The sequence below is a fragment of the Erythrolamprus reginae genome, chromosome Z, assembly GCF_031021105.1.
Source record: "Erythrolamprus reginae isolate rEryReg1 chromosome Z, rEryReg1.hap1, whole genome shotgun sequence".
Taxonomy (NCBI): domain Eukaryota; kingdom Metazoa; phylum Chordata; class Lepidosauria; order Squamata; family Dipsadidae; genus Erythrolamprus; species Erythrolamprus reginae.
In genome coordinates this window covers 106,495,686-106,521,483 of record NC_091963.1, presented here as the reverse complement: position 1 = coordinate 106,521,483, position 25,798 = coordinate 106,495,686, and the positions used below count along the sequence as shown (strand labels likewise).

The window sequence follows — 25,798 nt, the reverse complement described above, 5'->3', positions numbered from 1 at the left end:
TCAATATGCATACCTCTGTAAAAGCAATACCCAAGCACTACAAAAGCAATGCATTCTCGGTCATTCATCCTCACCTCCACCCACCCAATTACCCTATAATACAACAGAATAGGTTTCCACTTGCCATAAACCAACCAAGGATTTCAAATTCCATGGATGACAGATTCCCATACTGCGAATGTCCGTACCATGGTATGGCTCTCTAGTGTTTCTTAATAAGGTCACCTTAAAAGCTGGGAATAAGGAAACAGGGCAACGGGGTGTCAACTTAACGCGGTCAGGTCCCGGAGGATCACATTATACGTACAGTGATTGGAACTGTTCCAGTGCTGGTTGCGAACAGGGGTGCTGTAGGGATTGGGGTTCACAGCTCCTTTGTCCTGGATCAAGCATGCACGATTCTGGTTGTAAAAATCCATCATGAAGAAGGAATTAGGGCTGCTGTTTAAACCAGCTACCTCCACACTTTCGTACATCTTCTCCAAGCAGAGCAAGGGGGGTAAGAGGGGTTGGGTTCTAGTGTGGAATGGGAAGGAGGGAATCAGAACAAAAGTTTGATGATGAAAGAGCAAAATTCTATAGTGATACTTAATTCACAGAGCTGAAGGGAAGTTGGCTGGTTGTTTTCTGTTTTCTGTGCTGCTCTTGCTTGCTTGCTTTCACTCCCCCACCCCCTTGATCCCTGGTGAAGAGGTGTTTAGGGAATCCAAAAGCAGCTGGGGAATCCAAACAGACCAGGTTGGTCACAGAAGGTCTTGCTGAAAGTTTTGAAAAAAACATCCAAAGGACAATATTCAAATCTCCATTCTTCTATTTCAAAGGCATCCTTGAAAATTATGCTTCACAATCAAGAAAGATTCATAAATGCAAACAAATATTTTTTTAAAAAAAAAATTATTTTAAAGTATTTTCACTTTAAAAAAATAATCGAATCCAAGCCGTTTTGCCTTCTGGAGAGTAAAATTCTTTATAGAAGTAGGCTCCCTGGTATTAGATATTATTTTGGACAGATTTCCATCTCCCATTCAGTTCCATGTTTCCTTCTCCCAAACTAACAAGAGGAAAAAGAGGGAACGGAGGGAGGTTCTTTGTAGTAACTCTTTTCAGAAAAAAAGATGGGAGAAAAAGTTTCCAACGCACACGAATACAAAAAAAAAAAAAGACTTCCTTCTAGAATTCAAGAATTGTTTTGCTATCGCTCAGAGAACCTAAGGCAATCATGGATTGCAATTATATGTATTAAAATTACATCTCTATTCCACCGCAGAAACAGGAGGGAGAAAAATAATGGAATTACACAAATGTGTTGTCGGGTTCTCAATGCTTGGGAAGATGCCAGAGGCCTTGAATTGTCTTGGATGCAGAAGGATTTTTCTCCAGCAGCTGGGTTCTCCTCTCCCTGGGAAGAAGGTAAGGGTGTGTGTGTATGTGTGCGTGCGTGTGTGTGTGTGTGTGTGTGAGAGAGAGAGAGAGAGAGAGAGAGAAAGAATACGTGAATGTGTTTTGTATGTGCGTATGTATGTGTGTGATGTATAGGACTGATAGATTAAAGGCAGCACAAAATCTTTCCTTGACTCGAAAAGTCGGCTCTCAACCAGCTTAACTCTTTCCTTACCTGCTGTGTGTGCTGTGTCTTGCGCAGCCCCAATCAAATGTGGAAAAGCGCAGGCTGGGGGAGGAGGGAAGAAGGAAGCAGAAAGAAATGAATGAATGAATGAAATAAAGGGGGGGGAGGAATGGAAGGAGGAGAGAAAAAGGACGGGCGTTTTTTTAAAAAAAGTGCCTCTCCAGCAGCTGTCTGTAGCTACAAAACTGCAGACACTGCATCATCATGTGTTTTCTCCATCCCTGGAGTGCCGCAAGGAAAAAAAGCAAGCAGACACCCCCCCTCCCTCTTTTTTTGTGGCAAGGAATTAGCCAATGCGGCCCCTTTTGCCTGCAACACCCCTCTCCAAATCGGAGGTTTCTGCTGTTCCTCCAGCCACCCCCTATTTGCGTAATGTTATGCAGCTGAACTCCGCCTGAACTCTCCTCACAAAAAGCTTCACCTCCAAATGACCCACTCACAGGCCTTCTCCTTCCCAGTGACATCACAGGGGCGCTCCCCCCCCCACCTCCTCCTCCTCTTCGACTGCCAGGGCTGCCACCAGCATGCGGCAGCCACACCGCTGAGCCGAAAGCAGACCTACCAGGAACAGATAAAAAGGTGTTCTGTCTGTTGAGGAAGCCGGTAAGGATTTTTTTTTAAAAAAAAAGAGCTGTTCATATATTTAAGAAAAAGAAGACTGAGCAATGAGGAGGTGTACACACACACAGAGAGAGAGAGAGAAAGAGAGAGAATGCCATAGAATCCCCAGTATTCCATCACACCTGCCAGTCAAGTGGAAAGCAAGCAGACACCCTGATGTTCAAACTAATATTGTTAAGCAGAATTACTCCATAGTGGACAGATGTTCACCCCAAATCACATGAGCTAACAGGGATTTAAATAGGAAATTTCCACTTCGGACATCATGCTCTGAGATAACGTATTACATCCATACATTTGGTTTGGGAATGTGGAATGTACTTTGTTCTTTAGCGCTGTGGAAGAATAAATTTGGGCAAATATATCTCAGTGTCTCACACCACAAAAACATTGTAGATCAGGGGGGGAAATCTATTTTCACATGATGGATGCTGTTTAATTGATTGACTCTTACAAAAGCAGTTACATATCTTTTTTTTAAAAAATCTACTATATTACATATACTTATTCTCCATTTGTATATACTGTATTGCCTTTAAAACAAAGGGTATCAATACACTATAATCATTTCTTTTTTCTTTAAGGATCCTGAATATATCCACAATAGATCTGCCTTCTAAATAACTGTAACATGCTTTCAGCAATGTTTAGTATTGGCAGTCATCAAAAGGGATATTCACTCTTTATACAATCTCCAAAACTGCCACAGTTTGCAACCTGCCATTCCAGACACGTAATTATCCAAATAATATCATATAGCTCAAAATGAGCACAGTGCTTGCAATGAATAAAATGGCAGGCTTTGTTACAGACGCACACATATACCCAAGCATGCACTAGAAAGATAAGAACATTAAGAGCTTACTGGAGAGGACCAGTGAACTAATCTAGTCCAGAATTCTGTGTTCCAAGGTAACCAACCAGATGCACTAAGGAAGTTCGCAATAGCCTTCTTACACTGTTAACTCCCTAGCAGCTGGTACGAAGAGATACAGATAGTCTTTGAGTTACGACCAAAGTCAAGCCCAAAATTTACATTGCTAAGCCAGACATTTGTTAAATGAGTTTTATCCCATTTTATGAACTTCCTTGCTACTTGCCTTCTCTGTGGTGGCTCCGAACCTCTGGAACCAACTCCCCCCAGAGATTAGGACTGCCCCCACCCTCCTTGCCTTTCGTAAACTCCTTAAAACCCACCTCTGTCGTCAGGCTTGGGGGGAACTGAGACATCCCCCCCTTGCCTATGTAGTTTTGTGCATGATATGACTGTGTGTATGTATTTTATATACAGTATTGGATTTTTTTCTTTTTAGACTTTTTAATGTTAAATTGTTATTTTAAATTTTAATTATTAGATTTGTTACCATGTATTGTTTTTATCACTGTTGTGAGCCGCCCCGAGTCTGCAGACAGGGGCGGCATACAAATTTAATAAATTAATAATAATAATAATAATAATTATTATTATTATTATTATTTGTTAAGCAAATCACTGCGGTCATTAAAGCTGGTCACATTGTTGTAAAGTGAACCTGGCTTCCCCGTTGAGCTTTCTCATCACAACATTGCAAAAAGGAATCACATGACCCCGAGGAACTGTAATTGTCATAAATGAATCAGTTCCTAAATGTTTGAATTTTGATCTTGTGACCATGGGGGTACTGCAATGATCATAAGTGTGGAAGTGTGGAAATTACTTCAAACAGTCACTAAATATATTGTTGTAAATTGAGGATTACCTGTAATGCCTATGTTACATTATAGTCTTCAGTCCCCTAATCCAGTGATTTTCAACCTTTTTTGAGCCGCGGCACATTTTTTACATTTACAAAACCCTGGGGCACATTGAGCGGGGGGGGGGGGGGGGGAGCCTAAAAAAAGTTTGGACGAAAAAATTATCTCTCTCTCTTCCTCCCCTTCGCTCTATTTCTTTCTCCCTCCCTCTTTCTCTCCCTTCCTTCCTCTTTCTTTCTCTCTCTCTCCATTCCTCTTTCTTTCTCTTCCTTCCTTCCTCTCTTTTTTGCCCTCTTTCTCTCTCCCTCCCTCTCTTTCTCTTTCTCTCTCTTGCTTTCTTTCTCTCTCTCTTTCTTTCTCTTGTTCTCTTTCTCTCTCTCTCTCTTGCTTTCTTTCTCTCTTGTTCTCTTTCTCTCTCTTGCTTTCTTTCTCCCTTGTTCTCTTTCTCTCTCTCTTTCTTTCTTTCTTTCTCTCTTGTTCTCTTTCTCTCTCTCTTGCTTTCTTTCTCTCTTGTTCTCTCTCTCTTGCTCTTTCTCTCTCTTGCTTTCTCTTTCTCTCTTTCTTTCTTTCTCTCTTACTTTCTCTCTTTCTTTCTTTCTTTCTCTTTCTTTCTCTCTTTCTTTCTCTCTCTCTTGCTTTCTTTCTCTCTGAACTTCGCGGCACACCTGACCATGTCTCGCGGCACACTAGTGTGCCACGGCACACTGGTTGAAAAACACTGCCCTAATCATCCAGGTTGCTCTCCTCTGCACTTTCTCCAGAGTTTCAAGGTCTTTTTTGTAGTGTGGGGACCAAAAATGGATGCAGTACTCTAGGTGTGGCCAAACTAAGGCTTTATAGAGTGGTATTGTCCTAGATTGTACCCCTCTATTAATGCAATTTAGGATTGCATTGGCTTTTTTGGCTGCAGCTATACACTGCTGGCTCATGTTTAGCTGGTTGTCTACTAAGACTGCAAGATCCAAAACTCACAATCACTGCTGTTGAGTGTGGTTTCGCCTATGATCGTCATGATAATAAAAAGCCATTAAGACAACTTCCCATTGATAGCTCAAACTTCTGCAAATTTGCTCAGTCTTCTTTTAAAAACCACTTTAATTTTATATTATTGCATCTGGTAGAATTTGCCAGTTGCAGGTTTGTGTAAAGAAGTATCCACACGCCTTTTGAAAGTTCATAAATTCCTTTTGTTTAATTGTCATAGATGAACCTCCAAACTCTACCGCTATGAGAAAGGGAGGAAAAATGTGTCTGAACCCACAACTGCCACACTATGCACAATTTTATATCCCTGCCCACTTTCACTTCAAATTAAAAATCCCAGATGCTTTAGCCCTTCCTCATACCGGAGTTTCTATATCTCATCATCACTTCCATTGTTCCTCTCTTTTCACAAGATATGCTTTTCTCTAAAATATTTGATTTACAAAAGTTGCATGGAGGAGGTTGAAATTTCCACAACAGCAATATTAGTTATAAAGAGGAGCAACGACAGTAATAAAGAAAACCACCTAAATCTCTTCAGAGCAAAAATTTAATTACTTAAACCAACGCTGCAGCCTTGCACTTAATCAGACCACTGAGCCAGGTTTTTTTCAGTTCTGTATCAGTGAAGGGCTGCAAAATTTTTACGACCACACTGTGGCCGTGGCATATTTTGCCAATCAAGTTCCTCCACCATTCAAATTCAACAGAGATCACAATACTGCAAAACAAGTTCAACCTATACTTCTAAATTTACACTGAGCGAACATTCATTCATTCATTCATTCATTCATTCATTCATTTATTGGATTTGTATGCTGCCCCTCTCCGAGGACTCGGGGCGGCTAACAACAGTGGTAAAAACAGCATGTGACAATCCAATACTAAAACAGCTAAAATCCCTTGTTATAAAACCAATCATACATACAAACATACCATACATAAATTGTAGAAGCCTAGGGGGAAAGAATATCTCAGTTCCCCCATGCCTGACGGCAGAGGTGGGTTTTAAGGAGCTTACAAAAGGCAAGGAGGGTGGGGGGCTATTCTAATCTCTGGGGGGAGTTGGTTCCAGAGGGCCGGGGCCACCACAGAGAAGGCTCTTTCTCTGGGTCCCGCCAAATGACATTGTTTAGTTGACAGGACCAGGAGAAGGCCCACTCTCTGGGACCTAACTGGTCACTGGGATTCGTGCGGCAGAAGGCGGTCCCACTGCCACGAAGGGCTTTATAGGTCATAACCAACACTTTGAATTGTGACCGGAAACTGATCGGCAACCAATGCAGACTGCGGAGTGTTGGTGTGACATGGGCATATTTAGGGAAGCCCATGATTGCTCTCGCAGCTGCATTCTGCACGATCTGAAGTTTCCAAACACTTTTCAAAGGTAGCCTCATGTAGAGAGCATTACAGTAGTCAAGCTGCGAGGTGAACATGAACATGAGATAAAACATCTGTTAAAATGCTTATCTGCATTTCAATATTGATTTTCCCAATTTATTGGATTTGTATGCCACCCCTCTCCAAAGACTCAAGGCAATCAAAAAGAGATTTTTTTTAAAAAAAAAGGCATGTTCAATGTTTGTACTCACTGTCAAATAGATTATTCAAAAGAATAAGTAAAAACTATGCAATCAAGACAATCATTTCTGTATTTCTCTCTACTTGGGATCGCTTAGTCAGACTCATGAAGCAATTCATTTCCAATCTGAAATGTTATCCTTAGCCATTGAAGAATTTATAGCATCACCATAGGAAGCTTTTCAGAGGTAGTTATCTACAGTAATTCATCAAACATTCCCTACAATTAACGCCCAATCTCCACCTCTTGTTTTAAGTAATGTTCAATGCTCCCTATCTGTAATAAATATCATAATTTCCCACAAATCCGCAGAAAGATGCATAGACTCATAGATGAATCCCAAAAACCATATAATGCAAATACTAGAATATGTTTAGACTGTTATACAGAATTTTACCTGTTTAGATAGATAATTCTGGTTCTCTCAAAATAAGCATTTTTAATGCTCTTCTTTACACACATTGAAACAACTCTTCTTCAGATATCCAGACAAAATGCCTGCCCCACCTATAAACATACAACTTTAAAAGCTCAGGATCAAATTAATTGTTCAGCAGCGCTTATGTGAAGTTCACCAAAGATCTTCTTTAACTACACTACACTTACACTAACGGTGTATTTCTAGGCAACAGATAATGTCATGTACAATATTTAATCTGTGCAATATTTGTAATATTAATATCCATGCCTTCCATATCAAGGATCATGGGACTTAGGAAAACAAATTGCTACACATCTAGAAACAGAGTCTTGAAATTAAGGATGAGTTTTCAAACAGCTAAATGGTCAAATCTTATTTTCCTACCAGTGTAAGTTAAATGCTGCCACAACTCAAGAATTCATAACAGCAGAAACCTAAAATAGACAAGATCATACTTGCATCTTAGGGTTTTTTTAAAAGTTAGTATTGGGAAATGAAAAGAACTCTAAAACCCAAACACAGAGAATTAAAAAAAAAGTAATAATTCTTCATCTGATAAGGAAACTCCTAAGGGCTTTTTGTCAAACTGTTTGATATAGTGTGAAAGTGTTTTTTACGACACTCCCATCAGCCTATACCAATCCAACCTAAGTGTGCCTTCCAAGCCCCCAAGGGTTCAGAGCTTTCCTAAGAACATTCAGAAATAACACGCACGTACCCCCATTCTTTTCTCCCTCTAAAAAAGAAGTTCTTGCACAAGATACATAAACTTCTTAATATGGGGGAGTTGTATATGGAAAAGATTACTGGGAAAAATTATTTTTTTTCTTTCACAGGACAATACTCATTCTGGTTAAAACTGTAACAGAGGCCTTTTCAAACCTTCAAAAGTTTTGTTATCCTATACTCATTTTAAAAAATCATTCAAAATGTGATATACTCTAATCACCAAAAGTGTTTATCTTAAGAATGCTCAAATTTCTCCTGAACCCTGGACCTTCCCTACAGCACGTTAATTTCAGATGAAGAAGGGATAGCATTACCACATCCTGGGAATTTTCTCTGTTGCTGTCCAGTGACTTCATTTTTTAGTTAGATCTGATAGCCTAAATCTTTCTAGTTAATGAACGTTTTTTTAGCTGCTCAAATTTTCTGTAACTGCAATGAAAAAGAAGCAAGCATAGTTTATGCTCATTTTAAAAAAATATTGAAGTTATAGCAAAAAAATAACAGATTTTATGAAATACACAAAGAATTGTGATAAATGATTAAACTCAATACTAAATGTGCCGACTGAGTCTAATCAGCTTGATTTACATTGATGAAAATAATGATAATATACACAATATTACAATATGATTTAGAAATCTATTATACCAGTATGTTTATAAAGGTTCTTAGTACTCATAAAAAAGTCATTATCTTAAACCTTAATGGCAAAGAATTAAAATACTTCAATTTCTTCATTTCCACCACAAATTGAATCATGGAATAATTAGTTTTACGCTGATGCATGCAACATAATGCAGAGCCTTCAATAAAGAACAGACTATCCTCTTTAGCAGGTTCTAAAGAGGATGAGCCAACAGCTGGCCCTTTCTGGCCTACCCAAAACCTTTTTTTCTCTATCATAGATAGAGAGCAGAGAGTAAAAAATATACTCTCAAGTCTATATTAGAGAGGGAGAAATATATATATACACACACACACACACACACACACACACACACACATGTTATGTATATGTATGTGTGTTTCTCTCTCTCTCTGTGTATATATATATATACACACACACACACACACACACGCACAATATATTCGTAGATTTTCACAGGCACAGCCGAAAGCACCAGCCTGAAGATGACGGCGAGTGGGACCTCATCAAAACAGCGCCAGGAATCTCTGAAACCTACATGGGAAAAGACCCAAATGTGCCAAGACTTACACACGCACACACACACACACCGGGGGGGGGGGTGTAAATAAGGTTTTTGAATCCATATATATAAATCTATTTTATCTATTTATCTATCTATCATCTATCATGGTTTTTAAATATGATAGGGTTTTATATGCTTCTTTTTTAATATTAGATCTGTTTCGCTATAATATTGTTTTTATTATTGTTGTGAGCCGCCCCGAGTCTTCGGAGAGGGGCGGCATACAAATCTAATAAATTATTATTATTATTATTATTATTATTATTATCATCATCAATAAACAAACAAACAAAACAATTGGTCTTCAAGCAGAATTATCTATTATTTGTTTGAATATAATTTAATAATGTCATGTTGATGCAAGCAATGAATGTTTTGAAATGATTCGAAATTCTCCCTCCCCCTCCTTCCTCTTGTGTGTGTGTCTGTGAGTGTGTGTGACATATAAATATATAAACAGTATATCTGGGAGGATTTCTAACTTTATGTTATTATTCCAACTTTGACTCTTTAGAGGTCCCACAGTGATTTTGGTATGTATGTATGTATGTATGTATGTATGTATGTATGTATGTATGTATGTATGTATGTATGTAACATATTTTTGCTGAATTATGCACACAAACACCCACAAAATTAAACCCATATCAGCAATTCTATAGCATTAACCAGATTTGATACAATTGAAATTATTATTTAAAAAAGACTGAGTTTTTAAATCTGAACACCCCCCACAAACCTGAACAGAAAAATGCAGTTTAAGTGTATATATATGTGCAAGCTGCTTGCATTCAACAGAAAAACTCAGTGGGGCCTGTTTAAATAATAATAGAAAGTCAGAGGCTCTGCTTAGCTAGCAGATTTTCAAACAAAAACCTCCAAACTTCCTGTAGGGAACATGACAAATGTCTGTTTTGACTTATTTAGTAAAAGACTGCCATGAAAGAGAAAGGAGGAAACATACAAAGAAAGAAAGAAAAAACCATAAGAAAGAAAATAGAGCATATGTGAGGGGATCAAAAGAAAGATTAAATATAGGCGGAGAAAAAGAAAAAAATGCATGAGAAAAAAAACCTACATGAGACAAGAAAGAAGAAACAGAAGGGAAAGGATTAGAAAAAAGGGAAGGGAAAGAGCAACTAAAAGTAAAACAAAACACACACACACACACACAGTAGATATTTAGAAAGAGAATAGGTTGTAGGAGGAATACACTATACCAAAAAAAGTTTGAGAAATTGCTGACCTTGCTATTAGAACAATAGTTCCTATTTAACTTTCCCAACAAAATTAATGGAATTAAAAAGAATCCTGGCAAGATCACATCCTGAGTCAGAAAGGAAGTTTGTAATCTACCAGTAAATCTCTTGCTGAAATCATGAATTCCCAGTTTTCTCAGTTTTTTCAAATTCTGTTTAATTCCTAATGAATGCTTGGAAACATCCATGCATTTTCCTGGGAACAAAATGAAATCCCTAAAGATTTCCTGATTGTTCCCCATCCAAATAGTAGTTAGGCCCAACCTGCTTTAACTTTTCCAGATCCACCAAGAGAAACTACTTGTTGCTATAATCAAAAGTTCCAAACAAGTTATTGAACATTGTTTTTGTGCACATGCAGTAAAACAGAGAGAAAAAGATATAGCAGGGTTTTTCAAGAAGAGGACACTTTCACATCGAAAAATACGTGAGTTTGCTTCTGGTACTTTTATACATTCCTGTGCTCAGAAATATCCCTTCCATAAGGCTTAGCACATGTCTTTCTCTGCCTAAATCATTACTGTGCTTCAGACAATACTTGGTAGAGCTCCAGGTTCTAATAAAAAAGTAAATTAGTTAGATTAAGTGAAATTAGATTACTATGTAATTCCTTCGGTTAGTTACTTAAGGCAGAGTAATTTCTTCAAGAATAAATCAATGTAAACTCGCTTGAAAATATATTTTAGCTGCCATTTCAAGTGCTTCCAGATAGTCTGGCCCTATAACATATATGATTAATGTTAGTCCTCAAATTATGACCACAAATGAGCCCAAAGTTTATGCAGATAAGCGAGACATTTGTTAAGTCAGTTTTATGATCACTCTTGCCACAGCTATTAAATGAATCTCTGCGGTTATTAGTAATGCAGTTCTGGCTCTCCCCATTGATTTTGCTTGTCAAGAAAATGATAGCATGACTCCAGGACACTGAAACCGTTATAAATATGAGTCAGTTGTCAAGCATCTGAATTTGGTTGCAAGGGCTGTAAGTGTGAAAAACAGTCGTAAGTCCCTTTTTCCAGTGCTGCTGTGATTCTGAATGGTCACTAAATGAACAGTTGTAAGTCGAGGACTACAAGTATATGGCAATCTTGTATGTTTTACTTGTATTTACATGCAACTTCATGACTTGTATTGAATTAAGTGAAACTACAAAAAAGGTTATGTGTGGATGTATTCTATCATCACAGTAGAACAGTGGGGGGTAAATGTTCTATTGGGACTTGCTCAGGGAATATGTATAGTTGTGGCTACTTTCCTTTTTAGACAGGCGTTAAAAAAAATCAAAGAACATATAAGAAAGCTCACAAAACATGCATTCACTTAAACACTCTTAACTATTCCTGTTTTGCTTGCTGTACTGCAAGCAAAAGACCACCCCTTTCCACCGATTCAGCAAAAGCAGAAGGGCAGGTTTTTAGTAATTTATATCTAGTGAATAAATATAAGGCAAGACTACACAATAATTGACAGCTCCAGGGCCAATTCTGAGCAGCACTATAAAAATTCCTTCTTTATCTAAAAGTATTCTGAAGCTTTAGCAGGAAAATGCTGGAAATTAAGAAACAAACCTCTTCAATTACGAACCAGCATTCTCAAGAAAAAAGATGGGCAGACTAAATCTTCTTTACCTGTTAAGTTTGTTTGACAGAGGGTTGGTTTAAAAAAAAAATTATTCTTCATTTTAAGGTATATATATATATATATATAGATCAGGCCTCATTCAGGTAGTTCTACTTCATCTTTAACAATCCTTTTTATCCCTCTCACCACTGGTTCCTCAGCCTCTACAAACAGATTCTGTTCACCACTTGTTAATAAATGGTTGATGTGGTAAGTTGTGTAATTCACCCTTCAACTGATATCCTGCAGATGGTGTTAGGATTACAACTTCCGAGATCTGTATATGAAGGCAGAGCTATTTGCACGCAATTAGACTTTATTCGCAACAAATATTTTTATGCATCACAAGACTGTTCAACAAATGGTATGAAATCCACTTCTGAGCTCCTTTCATGTGTGAGAATGTTCGTATATGATTATTTTTAAACAATGAATTTAAAATGGAATACAGGCATGCCTTAAATTGTAAGCCGTCTGAAAATTAATATTGACTTTACTGATGCAAGGAATGCCAGAATCAGTCGAAGTTCAATTTACGAAACAATTGTTGTACTGTGTTCATTCAGAGAGAAGTTAGTGATTTATTTCCATTCCAGCTTTGATGCCCTCCAGAAGTATAGAACTATTATTCCACAATCTCTTTCAATGCACAATTCCTATTTAAAACACAGAACATACTGTATATACACACACACAACCAATTTCGAGATCCCCTTTAAAAAATGTTTGTGGATTCCATTTCAATATCTGCATATTCATTTCTAAAATGCTATTGCTGCCTAAATATCTTAAAATGCTAAGCTCTTTGAATCCATGTTTACAGGCCAATCTGTAAGGAGAGTAAAATGAAATGGAGAATTCTGTTAAAAAGGCAAAACAGTATAAAGATGACATATAAAGATGATATGGGAGGAATATTACATGATCAAAGAGAAAGAGAGGGCATATGATGGTTTTGATCTTCTCAATTTGAAAGCTGACTCTTAAAACTAATTTAGAAGATCGAAACACAAAGCCTTTCCATAGATAGCAGCTAAAGAGATTCACCGAACAAGCTGTAGACAACACTGAAATAGGATGAGCAATTTATGATTCAGGGGGCTACAGGAAGCCACCCATTGCCTCAGCATAATTAAAAAACTAGGTCTTCGTGATTTCTGGGGGAAAGATAGCACGTCATATGAATATATCAGTAATGTTTTCATTTTCATTGCTATATACTGTATTTTGAAAGCCAGGAAAGCCTACAGAACACTGGCTGCCAGCAGTTGCTGAGTGATCAGTTCTTTCAGATAATAATGGGGGACAACATAAGTAAGGTTATTAACATTAAATAACAGCATCCCACATGGCTCTGTAATGGCACCAACACTATATATCAGATATGCTGGTGATAAGGGGACACAAATTTGGATTCGATGATGATTTGGCCATAGTTGTACAAAAAAAGCACATGGAAGTGGCTGATAGGCTCCTGTCCAAAAATCTTAAAATCTGGGGGAAATTCTTCACTCACCTGAGGATCAGTCCTGGCACCAGCAAAACAGTAAGTATGAGCTTCCATCTTAACAACAAACTAGCATTAAAAAATCCTTAAAGGTCTACTTAAACAACGACTTACTCCCCTATGATCCAACAAGGTTATAGTACCTTGGAGTAATATTGGACCAAACTGTTTTCTACAAGAAACACTAGAGAATACGGCAGAAATAGTCAATACTAGGAATAACATACTCCAAAAATTATGTGGAACTAAATGGGAAGCTTCCGCTACCCTCTGGTCATCAGCCCTAGAGTCGATCAAATCCGCAGTAGAATACAGTGTTCCCTCGATTTTCGCGGGGGTTACGTTCCAAGACCTCCCGCGAAAGTCGATTTTCCGCGAAGTAGCAGTGCGGAACTAAAACACCATCTGCGCATGCGCACCCTTTTTCCAAGGCCGCGCAAGGGCTTGAAGTTGGGGGCGGGGAGCGACGAAAGTGCGGAGGCCGGCAAAGATTGTTTTGAATGTCGGCTGCCCCCGCCCCCCCAGCGCCTCCGGCCCCCTCGCCGCTACCGCCCGCCCGACCGATCCACCCCTCTCTTCGGACATGGGTCCTCCTGCAGCAGCGCTGGCGGCTACGGCTTCTCATCCTCCTCATTCGGCCGGTAGCCGCTCTGAACGCTTTGAGAATGCCTGCCTCGCCCCTCTCACAGTCCCTTAGCTGAGAGCACTTTCGTCCCAGCTATCAGCGAGGGGGCTGCAGGAGAGGTGGGGGCAGGCGTTCTCACAGAGAGGGAGAGGGAGAAAGAGAGAGAGAGCAAGAGGGGGGAGAGTGGAAGGTAGAGAGAGAGAAAAAAATGATAGAAAAAGGGAGAAAAAAGAGAAATGAGAAAATGATTGAAGCAGAGAATGACAGGAAAGAAAGAGAAAGAGAGAGAGAAGTGACTCTTGGTGATGACATATGACGTCATCGGGTGGGAAAAACCGTGGTATAGAAAAAAAAACCGTGGAGTATTTTTTAATTAATATTTTTTTGAAAAACCGTGGTATAGCGTTTCGTGAAGTTTGAACCCGCGAAAATCGAGGGATCACTGTACTCTGCCCCTATAGCGCCAGACTCAACGATACCATGAGGATTATAATTTGATGACTTCCTGTTCTCAGCCATATAGCACCGCTAGCTTTACGAAGGCAAGATGCGCTAGTGAGAGAACACAGAAAAACTGTGGGGGAAAAACCACTTCTAAAGGTGCACGATGATCCTCATTTATCAGCAAGGAGAATCAAATCCAGGAAGCCCCCACTGTCACTTGCACAACATCTTCCCAACAACTTTAACATCAATTCCCAATGGAAAGCCCAATTGGTCACTGAATACCCAACTACAGGAAGACATGTAAATGATCCCACAAAAAAGGTGTTAAGACTTCCAACTGCCACGTCAGCATTGGACGATCCTAAATAAGATTTGTACCTCACATGGCATCTGCTGGGACTCTATATATTAAAGGGACATAGTATCCTCCCCTCAGTGTGACTGTGGAATCCTATGTCAAATTGTAGATCACATCGAGATCAGCTATAAGAGCATGTAACAGTCCAGTATCTGAATTTTTAAACATATAAACGATGCTGCACTCCAATGGTTAGATAAATAACAGGAAATAACTAAATAAGTGGAATAAATAATAGTGATGTTTTGTAACCTGTATTTAAAATTTAGCAGACTGTATTAACTCAACCAATGTAAATAATTTAAAAATCTGATACACCCTGAGTTCTAGCTAGGCACCAATAACATTTTCAGTCTTTAAGATTCAACGATGAAGATACCTTATGAGTAAATTAAACAGTTTGTGTATTGAACACATACCATAACATGAGATATAATAAGCCAAAAGATACTTCATATAGGTAATTCCCAATTTATAACCATAAATGAATTCAAAATTTCTGTTGGTAAGCAAGACAATTGTTAAGTGAATTTTATCTCATTTTATAACCTTTTTTCTCAGTGATTTTTAGTGAATTGCTTATAGTTAAATTAGTAATATAGCTAAGTGACTTCCCCATTAACTTTATGTCAGAAGGTCACAAAAGGTGATCATATGACCCCACTGAATGCATTATAAATACATACTAGTTGCCAAGTGCCTGAAATGTGATTATGCAACCATGCGAACGCTGCAACGTTTGTGAAAATATGTTCAGAACTCCATAACAGGAAGACAGTTGTCTGAATTATGCATCTACCAGGTAACCATAATATTAGTACTGCTCCAAAGGAACCTGTCATGTGGCCTTTGAATCAGGACCTGAGATTAGTTGTTGAAAACCAAATCTGCGGTCATCAATAGACGTACATTAATTCAAAAGAAAGAATGCAGAATTCCAAGTGCCTAGTTTTGTTACAGGTCTAGTTAATTCTAGTTAATTCAGAAATCTCATACTGTCTGTAATTCACAATCTGCCAAATAATCTTCAAATAGCTCACCAGACTTGCTTCAAGTTCCAGAACCCCTATCACTGCCCTCTCCATTGAATTGGCATTGCAAAGCCTCTGGTGACAATAGAATTCAGCAAAACTCTCTTACACACCAAAAATACCACCAGGCTGAGCATGAGGGAACAAAGAGGAAAGACATGCTTGTAGGAATTCTTTCATACAGAAGAAAAGCCCAAGAAAAGTCCAAGATACCTCCTTATTTATTTACTTAGGTTTTTGCACACACACATATATATATATTGGTAACTCTACGGCTACTTCTTACTATTAATAAACATATGGCTTAATGACAACATAATTAATTGCAAACTGCCCAGAGCGAAGGGAGCGTTTCTTTTCTCTGGGCGCTGGCAGAGGTTTATTCCCTCTCCAAGCGCCCAGAGAAAAGAAAATGCTTTGTTCGCTCAAGACTGCCAAAGCCTCCTTAAGCGCCACCGAAAGGCTCCTCTGATAGCCCAGAAAAGCACAAGATGGCCGGGATTAAAGGGGGAATGGCAGGAAACTGACCAGGCCTTCATGCCGGTCTCAAGTTTCCTGGGAAATTTTCCCGGACTCAGGTTCTTAAGTAGAAAATGGTTCTTAAGTAGAGGCAAAAAAAATCTTGAACAACCAGCTATTATCTAGAAAAGTTCTTAAGTAGAGGCGTTCTTAAGTAGAGATATATGGATTTGCATAGAACCTCTTTCCATTTAGAGAATGGGCAAACATTTTTTCACCAACCTATAAAACTTTGAAAATGAGAGGACCCACTCAATTCTCATTGTGCTAAACAATGCTTTCTAAACCTGCTGTAACTTCACATGGTCAGCAACCAGTACAGGCATGCATATATACAAAGAGAGAGAGAGAATCAGGGCCAAAAATTTGAAATTTATAATCCATTTGAAATATGGGCAAAGTTGAAATCATGAATCCTAATGTGGGAAGCGTGGGGGACAGTTGTAGAAACTTTGCTCCAATTTGGGAAATTAACCTACTGTAGGCTGTTGCACTTTTAAAAGTGCTTTTAAAAATTAAAAAATAAAATTTCTGATACAGATCTGCCGTTCACCCGCCTGATTTTTATTATTTGTTCGATATTATTGTATACTGTTCATTGTACAATCCAGGGATGTTTGTCTTTTTTTCCCCCTCCATATTTTCTTTTCTTTGTCTAATATTGTATTGTTATTTGTATTGTTGATGTGTTTATTGTATATATTCTTGTAAATAAAACTATTTTAAAAAATTTAAAATTTAAAAAATTAAAAAATAACGCTTAAGAAAAGGCTCTGAGGGAAGCAAGTTGAATTAAGATATTTGGCAGGGGGATATCAAAGAAAAAAGAAGGTATTGGGCAGAAAAGATTGAATTGATGAGATTTCTTTTCTATAGAATGTTTAGCAATGATAAAGGCCAGATCAGCATTATCAATTCACATGAATAAATCACAAGATTTTGATGTTTGCATGCACTAAGTAAAATTTTAAAAAGAGAAATTACTGTATTTTGTGGAGTATAAGACACACCGGAGTATAAGACACACTTTAGTTTTGAGGGAGGAAAATAAGGAAAAGAATCTGCTTACCAGGTACTCATCTGGCTAGTGTCCTTAGCCAGCACATTATTCCATCCCCTGGTTAGAGCTTTAAAAAAAACTGTATTAGCAGAGAGTAACAATGAAAGAGCTTGCAAGCCAGTAAGAACTGGGAACATCATTAGTGCCTGGGAAAAACATTCGGAGCAAGTAGAGCAATGGAAAAAAAAAACCTGCAAAGACTTAGGACTTGGAAAACATACTTCGCAGAGAGTGAAAGAGCTTGCAAGCTGGTAAGAACTGGGAACATTGTTAGCACTTGGTTAGGGCTGGAAATAAACTTACTCTAAGCAAGTTAAAGCAATGAAACAAACCCTGCAAAGACTTAGGGCTTGGAAAACTTTCTTCACAGAGAGAAACAATGAAAGAACCTGCAAGGTAAGAGCTGGGAAGATCATTAGCAGCTAGTTAGGCTAAAAAAAAAAAAGCTACATTCAAAGTATAAGACACACCCAAATTATCAGCCTCTTTTAGGGAGGAAAAAGTAATTAAACAGTAATTTCTCTTTTTAAAATTTTTAATAATTTAAGCAAAATATAGATAATGTTTACTCCTTGGAAATCCACTGATAGCTGAAAGGAAAGGTTTTCTTCTAGGTGAAGGTCATAAAGATAATAGGCCACTAAAACGATCAACCAAGTCTGGAAGATGTTCCTAACTAAAGACTGGTTCATCTATGCATGTCTAATGCCTCGCAGCTGCAATGAATCCTGGCATGCGAATCTGCCATCAACAACATGCCAAATAGGAGTCATTATACCATTAGCACACACATTCAATACAATCAGTTCAAACATTTAATTTTTCAGTTATGATGCTCTTTGAATAAGCTGTGGTTGCTTAAACATGTTTTGAAAAAAGCTGAACTCCACTTGAAATCAAGATGTCCTTTTTTTTTTCTAAAACAGGTTTCCAATTATGCTTCAGGTAGATGTACCCATTTTAAATTCCTTAAAATGAGAGTCTCTATCCCTTCTCCTAACTTCAAAAATAAGAAAAGCCCATTTTAGCTTCTCAGTGGTCAACTGGATACCATTAGGAGCCCAGAAGCAATAGATTTATTTACAGTAGTAGCATTTTCTCACTTGTCTTCTCCAGCAAATTGGTATTTGACCTGCTTACAGTCCTAATAAGCAACTATCTTGATGTGTAGCCAGGGAACATCCAACTTGCTGTAAATTATACAACCTCCTTGAAAACCCATTCTGATTACTGGCTCTCACTATCTTTGAGATAATACATTTTATAGTCATCTACTCTGAAGTGAAAAAGAATGACCTTTTGTTCTTTTACAATCTCTTGAGCTTTAGCTTAATTGGATAATCTCTATGCTTACAGCAGGAAAAAAAATATGATATTGATTCTAGTCACTGTATACTATTCTATACATTTTTAAAATCGCAACCCCCACTTTACTCACCATTTTTCTAAATTTAAAAGCTCCAAATATTATACACTTCTCTCAGAGATCAATTGTTCAAGACATGCTTCCCCAAATCACTTAGGAAACATTCTCCAAAATGACATTTGGGAAAGTGATGAGTTTCAAGACCTCAAAAGTTCATCTTCCAAATTTGTAAATGGAATTGCAACAGGCATTTAAAACATGTTTACAAAAGGAATTGCGGACAGGGTTTTAATACCTGTGTCAAGACTTCACTTCAGAACAGAACCAGGAAATTCTGAGTAGGGGCACGAAGTACTTACGCTTAAAATATATATCAACAGCTGACCTTAGTATCTATTGAAACGCTTATGACATTATTAGTTGACTTGTCCAGAACTTAAATGCTTTTCTGTCTATTGTCTATTCCTTGCCAGACCACAAATCAAACTATGTAAAGCAAGCCAAAAAATGCAAGAAAAGAACATATACTTTATTTGATTTTTGAAAATCCTGTTTTTATTACTTTATAATTTAAGGCAGCAGATAGAGATAACAATCCTTCCTCCTCTTATTTTCCCACAGCAATCCTTGGGCTGAGAAAGAGTGACTGGTGCAAAGTCACTCATTTAGCTTTCATACTTAAAGCAGGGTTAGAATTCACAATCTTCTGGTTTTCAAGGCACAATGTAAACCTACCACACCAATCTTATAGTAAATTTTCACCTTGTCTTTCTGGTTCTTTGAATAATCAATTTTACAACAAAAAATAACTTAAAATTTGAAAAGTGTTCGGAAACTTCAGATCGTGCAGAAAGCAGCTGTGAGAGCAATCATGGGCTTCCCCAGGTATGCCCATATTACACCAACACTCCGCAGTCTGCATTGGTTGCCGATCAATTTCCAGTCACAATTCAAAGTGTTGGTTATGACCTATAAAGCCCTTCATGGCATCGGACAGAATATCTCCAGGACCGCCTTCTGCCGCACGAATCCCAGCGACCGATTAGGTCCCACAGAGTTGGCCTTCTCCGGGTCTCGTCGACTAAACAATGTCGTCTAGCAGGTCCCAGGGGAAGAGCCTTCTCTGTGGCGGCTCCGACTCTCTGGAACCAGCTTCCCCCAAAGATTAGAACTGCCCCCACCCTCCTTGCCTTCCGTAAACTCCTTAAAACTCACCTCTGCCGTCAGGCATGGGAGAACTGAGGCATTACCCCCACTCCCCCGGGCCTATACAATTTATGTATGGTATGTCTGTGTGTAAGTCTGGTTTAATAATGGGGTTTTTAAATGTTTTTTAAATCTATTAGATTTGTCATGAATTGTTTTATTGTATGCTGTGAGCCGCCCCGAGTCTACGGAGAGGGGCGGCATACAAATATAATAAATAAATAAATGAATGAATGAATGAATAAATAAAAATTAAAATATCACACTACTTGAATAATAAGGAAATGTAATTGTTCCCATTTTACAGATGGGAAAACTGAAGCAAGCGACAGATTAGGGGCCCATGGTGATCTCTGAGCTTGGTTGTTTTCTTGCAGACATGTCATTACCTAAACTAATTAACATCACCAGTGCCAGACGAGCACTGAAAATGTCATCTAGTCTGACTAGCTCTGATGATGTTACCTAGTTTGGATAACGAAACATCTGCAAGAAAACATCCAACAACCAATCCCTCATTTCAATCCAAAACTACAAATATTCTCCCTTATTGCAAGAGACAGATCGCAATAATATCTAAAGCTAAGAGAATATTGAGAACATATTACAGCATCCATTGCAAGAGTATTTACTGCGAAAATAGGCAACTCTTTCTTAACCGTTTTCATTGAGCTTTCCAAATTCAAATTCTCATGCACACACACACATGCACAATGATTAAATAGCTCTCAAGGTGGCTTGATATTCTGTATTCTAGAACCTTAGAAAGGAGCATAGGAGCCACAGATTTCTAGAAATACTTCCAAGGCATCTTTGCGCTGCTACAATTATCCCAGGAGAAAATTCCAGTTTTCATTTATAAAACATAAAGAGCTCATTTGCAAAATGAAAAGACCCTTTGCTATTTGCCTCCGAGAAGAGGCTATATCTCATATTCACCCACCACCACCCATATACCAAGGGGAAAAAGACAATTATGTTTTTGTGCCAAACACCAGGAAAGATTCCTATCCAATCAACACCCACCCACCCCACTGAAACAGGACACCTAAGCTTCCCAACCTTCTATGATAAACATTAACTCAGAGCAGGAATTCATCAGCACATGCATGGTATTCCTTCAGCAAAGCACTATGAGGGCTATTGTCATGTGCAATTCACTTCCTCCTTTCTTCTCTATGCATTTTTTTAAAAGGATGATCTCTGATGAAATATTTTGGCTTTTGTTCAAGGGATTCTCCCCTCCCGCGGTGTCTGTCAGCCCCTCCTTACTCCACCGCCTCCAAATAAGAAAAACTCATTTATCCAATTCAGCAGGCCTCTTTTAAAAGCAGGCAAATTCCAAGCGGAGAATTATGAGGTCCTCCAATACTACCAGCTTCTGACAGAATGATAAAAAGCCACCCTTCTATTAATGGGTATTTCCCATCCCCTGAACAACCCAGCTGGGGAAGACCAGTTATAATTAATCTAACTCTGCATCAAAAGAGGGAAAGGCAGGTGAAAGGAGGTGGTGGCAAAGGAGAAAGGGGGGGGGGGAGGACATTAGATCAGAGAAAAATCTACTATATTCTCAGGCTTGTTGGAAAAATATAACAAGAACTCATTACACAGCCCACAAACTATCCATACTGTTCTTATGCATATAATGCTTCCTTCTTGTCTTGTCTCCGCCACCAGAATTTAAAAAAGCAAGAAGCGTCCCTCTTTAGCTCAAATTGAAAAGAAATCAATTTGGCAATTTTTTAGAAATAAGTCTTATCTCATTAGGCAGAAATCTTCAGAACGTTAATATAATACAACGCAAAACCGCCCTGTTCCAAATTCCAGAAGTCACTATCAGCATTGCCAGAATTTCTGAAAGGTTGGTTCAATGAATGAATCTACAAATGTACTCATTTGTGAAATGCTGTTGTTTTCTTTTCCATTTAAAAATGATAAGTGTTGAATCCTATTAATGTGAGCCTTTAGATTAAGTGTATAAAAATACATACATATCCAGCTCACTTACATGACTAAGGTGGGAAAGGTTACTTAAGAAGCGAGGATGCTATGTTTTTGTTGTTTTTTTAAAAAATATCATATTAATTACTGTTAGTCAACCTATGTTTGACATGGGCAATAAACAAAGAAACAAACAAACAAATACGACGCCTCTTGTTTTTGCCTAACATAGATTTTTCTGAAGCTGTCCTATTTTCTACTCCTTAAATTTTTTGGTATTATAAGGAAAACAATGAAACAAATATTAGAAAATGCAGAAAGATCACACATTTTCAAAAACATTTTTTTAAATTTATTTTTCAAAAAACATTTTTATTTATTTATTTTTCATGCAAAATTTTTTGCATGTAATTCAGAGTGACTCTACAATAAAGCTTCGTTTGAAAATACCCCAGTAGTGTCCCTTTAAGGTCCAGAGAGCCAGATGGCACTTAGGAGGTGAAGGCTATGTACTGAATATAGTGAAAGAGAAGATGGAAAAGGCTTTGAGTTTCAAAAGCAACCCAGCTCTGCTCCCTAGAGACTTGAAGACCTACCCTGAGAAAGTCTGATTTGGGAAACTCATGCATTGTGAAATGTTGTGTGGAACAGAGGTTTCTTTCTGCAAACATGGAAAATGAGCAAAGGATCAGAATTTTGAAAGCATGAAACTCTCAGTGTTCTTTTCCTCCACTGCTGTGTAAAAGAGAACAGATTTTGGAAAAGTTCTAATTGTATTGTATGTGGGAGATGACAGACATGATCAAAGAAAGAGGTGATAAATCAAAATAGTTGCAGAGCCCACAAAGCCCAGGAATGAGTATAATGGGGCATGCAATATAGGGAATGGCATAATACTTCTTGCCATCAATTACACCTCCCTCTGGCTATTTTCCTTCACTGTTGGACTGGGAAGAAGGTGTCTGGTACTACTGAAATGAGGAGGAAAGTTTACAACTGTTGGCGGATAAGTGTGAAAAAAGAGAATGGCAGGGTGTTGACAGCAAAAAATCAAGGGTGTCAACAGGAGGCATTAATGGACTATACTGGTACTGACATGTAATAAAGGTACTGACAAGGAAATAAAAACTGACTATGCAACAGTACAATGAAAGCAAAAAATCTTGATTTGACTTACAACCAGAACTGAGACCAGAATTTTGTCATAAGTTGTTACAGTTGTAAGGTGAGGCACCCATGTGACTAGACCTGATTTATTTTACTATTTTTATTGTGGTTGTTAATAATAATAACAATAACAATAATAATAACAATAACAATAATAATAATAACAACAACAACAATAATAGTTGTTGTTGTTGTTGTTATTATTATTAATTAGATTTGTATGCCGCCCCTCTCCGGAGACTCGGAACGAACCTCTTGATTGAAAGTCCAAATCAAGAACACATTTAATTAAATCATGCAGTCATTAAGCAAATCTATTATCCCAAATAATCTTTTTTTCCAAGAAAATAGTTTTTAAAAGTTTGCAAATTGTATTCATGTGACTTACGGGGGCACTGCAACCATCTGTAAATGTGAATCTACAGTATTGCCAAATGCCCAAAATGCAGTCATGTGAAGCTGGTGGCATTTTATCACATCCAGAAGTGCTTTTCCAGAAGTGCTTTATGGGCACTTAAAGAACTTTTCCCAAGGCTATCATAACTTCAAACAGAAGTCATTAAACAACTGGTTGTAAGCCGAGGACTTTTTGTACTTCATGGATATCTGCTTTGAGAGTGCAGAAAACAGAAAAAAGCAGTCAGCATTATGTGTGTTGTCATCATTCTACAATTGCACCAAGCAGGAAAGTAATGTGTAAAAATTAGCATTCTAAATATCTAAAATGTCTTTTATTTGAGCTTTTTTTTCTTTCAGTTAAAAATCAGTAAACATTCTACATCTTACTTAGAAAAGAGAAAGTTGTTCGACTTTCAGTTTTTCACTAAGCAAGTTTAGATAGCCTGTGTTTGCCTCTCAAGTGTGTATTCCATGCTCAACTATCCTTGCTTTGAACATGCGGGTTTGTGTGGAACTACAGAAATAGTTCTGCAATGTAGGATCCAGAAATTTAACCTGTGTATGGTTGTCATGCTCAAATGTTCTGTTACCACCGACAAGGAGGGATCACATATGTTCCCCGGGCATCTTTACCCAACACCATTCTTAATTAAGAGGCAAATGTCTTTGTCATCCCTTTTCATTTCTTTTTAACCCAGAAGCAATCACATAATGCATGGGAAGTCCTAAATAATGGACGCTCAGTTCAAAGCCCTTTCTGAGCCTTTTAAAAAAGCAAGGGAGATGAATATTTTATTGGCCACACTTGACTTGTCCCATTCTGTTATGGCAAGAAAATAGTCACAGTAAGGAGTAGAAAGGAAAGCCATGGAAGAAGAGATGGAGAGGGAGAAAAAAGAGAGGGGGGGAGAGAAAGGGGGAGGGAGGCAGGGGGAGAGAGTGGGGGGAGGCAGGGGAGAGGCAGGCAGGCTATAGTACTTGCAGTCATGCAGGTTGAGGCATACAGTGTTCCCTCGATTTTCACGGGTTCGAACTTCGCGAATAGCCTATACACGGTTTTTCAAAAAATATTAATTAAAAAATACTTTGCGGTTTTTTTCCTATACCACGGTTTTTCCCACCCAATGAAGTCATTCATATGTCATCGCCAAACTAATAATTTTTGCAAATAAATAACAAAAAAATAATTATTGTTAATAAATAATTATGTTTATAAATATCAGGATCACTAAGTGTCTTATTCAGTGGTGAGTACCAGTAATAATGGTGAGTAAATGGTTGTTAAGGGAATGGGAAATGTGTTAAGGGAAGGCTTGTGATACTGTCCATAGCCAAAAATGGTGTATTTACTTCCGCATCTCTACTTCGCGGAAATTTGACTTTCGCGGGTGGTCTCAGAATGGATCCCCAGCGGAAATCGAGGGAACACTGTATATATCTTTTTAGCAAAAATTGAAGTATTTAGTAGTTAATGAATTGGGATTGACTCTCTCTTATACAGACATCAAGGGCCAGAGCTACAATTGGGCAACAGAATTGTTGGCTGCCCTGACTCATAAATATTAAAAAGTACCTTATAAAATGTTACGGGATTGATCCAAAGAATCCACAAAGGACAGCAGAGTAGCTAAACAAATTATTTTGGGAAATCCACCAGTCTCCAGCTGGGGTTTATGTGTGTAGAATTAAGAGTGACAAATTGTCAGCGTTTATGTTGTTTTTCACACCTGGCAATGGGAAGCGGTACCATTTGATTTTCAGCCTCTGATTATAATCTTGACTACGGTACAGAAGGATTTAGCTCAACAGAGCAAATTATTCTAGATCTAAAATGCTTCAGCCCCAACATTAAATCTGAAAGGAGACTGAGGTATTATTGCACATAAAATTAAGAAATCACAGCCAAGGCTCTCAAGTCTTAAGTAGCCCTTTCAAATGTGATTGGATAATTTCAGAGGACAGTTGAATCCAACAGCTACAGTGGAAGGAAAAAAGAATTTAGTCAGACACCAATTGTGCAAGTTCTCCCACTTAAAAAGATGAGAGAGGCCTGTAATTGACATGATAGGTAGACCTCAACCATGAGAGACAACATGAGAAGAAAACACATCCAGAAAATCACATTGTCTGATTTTTAACGAATTTCTTTGCAAATTATGGTGGGAAATAAGTATTTGGTCACCTACAAACAAGCAAGATTTCTGGCTCTCGCAGACCTGTAAACTTCTTATTTAAGAGGTTCCTCTGTCCTCCACTCATTACCTGTAGTAATGGCACCTGTTTGAATTTGTTATCAGTATAAAAGACACCTGTCCAGAACCTCAAAGCGTCACATGCCAAACTCTACTATGGTGAAGACCAAAGAGCTGTCCAAGGAC

At 38.1% G+C, this 25,798-nt stretch overlaps 1 protein-coding gene and 1 long non-coding RNA gene across 6 annotated transcripts in view; one reads left to right on the top strand and one right to left on the bottom strand.

Moving 5' to 3' along the window:
• RARA (retinoic acid receptor alpha) overlaps positions 1-25,798 on the bottom strand; it is a 278,000-nt gene that overhangs the window by 87,881 nt on the left and 164,321 nt on the right. The window contains exon 1 of one of the 5 annotated variants that reach the window (XM_070729252.1): positions 308-2,932. The exons of 3 other annotated variants lie outside the window; for them this stretch is intronic. In XM_070729252.1, coding sequence (XP_070585353.1) covers positions 308-476 — 169 coding nt within the window. In that variant the 5' untranslated portion in view covers positions 477-2,932. Of the gene's footprint in view, positions 1-307; positions 2,933-25,798 lie in introns of those variants that run through there. One more of the 5 variants, XM_070729255.1, reaches the window with a different exon arrangement.
• The window catches only part of LOC139154545 (uncharacterized), a 61,212-nt gene continuing 37,503 nt past the window's right edge, over positions 2,090-25,798 (top strand). Inside the window, exon 1 of the long non-coding RNA XR_011556924.1 lies at positions 2,090-2,230. This is a non-coding gene — a long non-coding RNA (uncharacterized lncRNA). The remainder of the gene's footprint in view (positions 2,231-25,798) is intronic.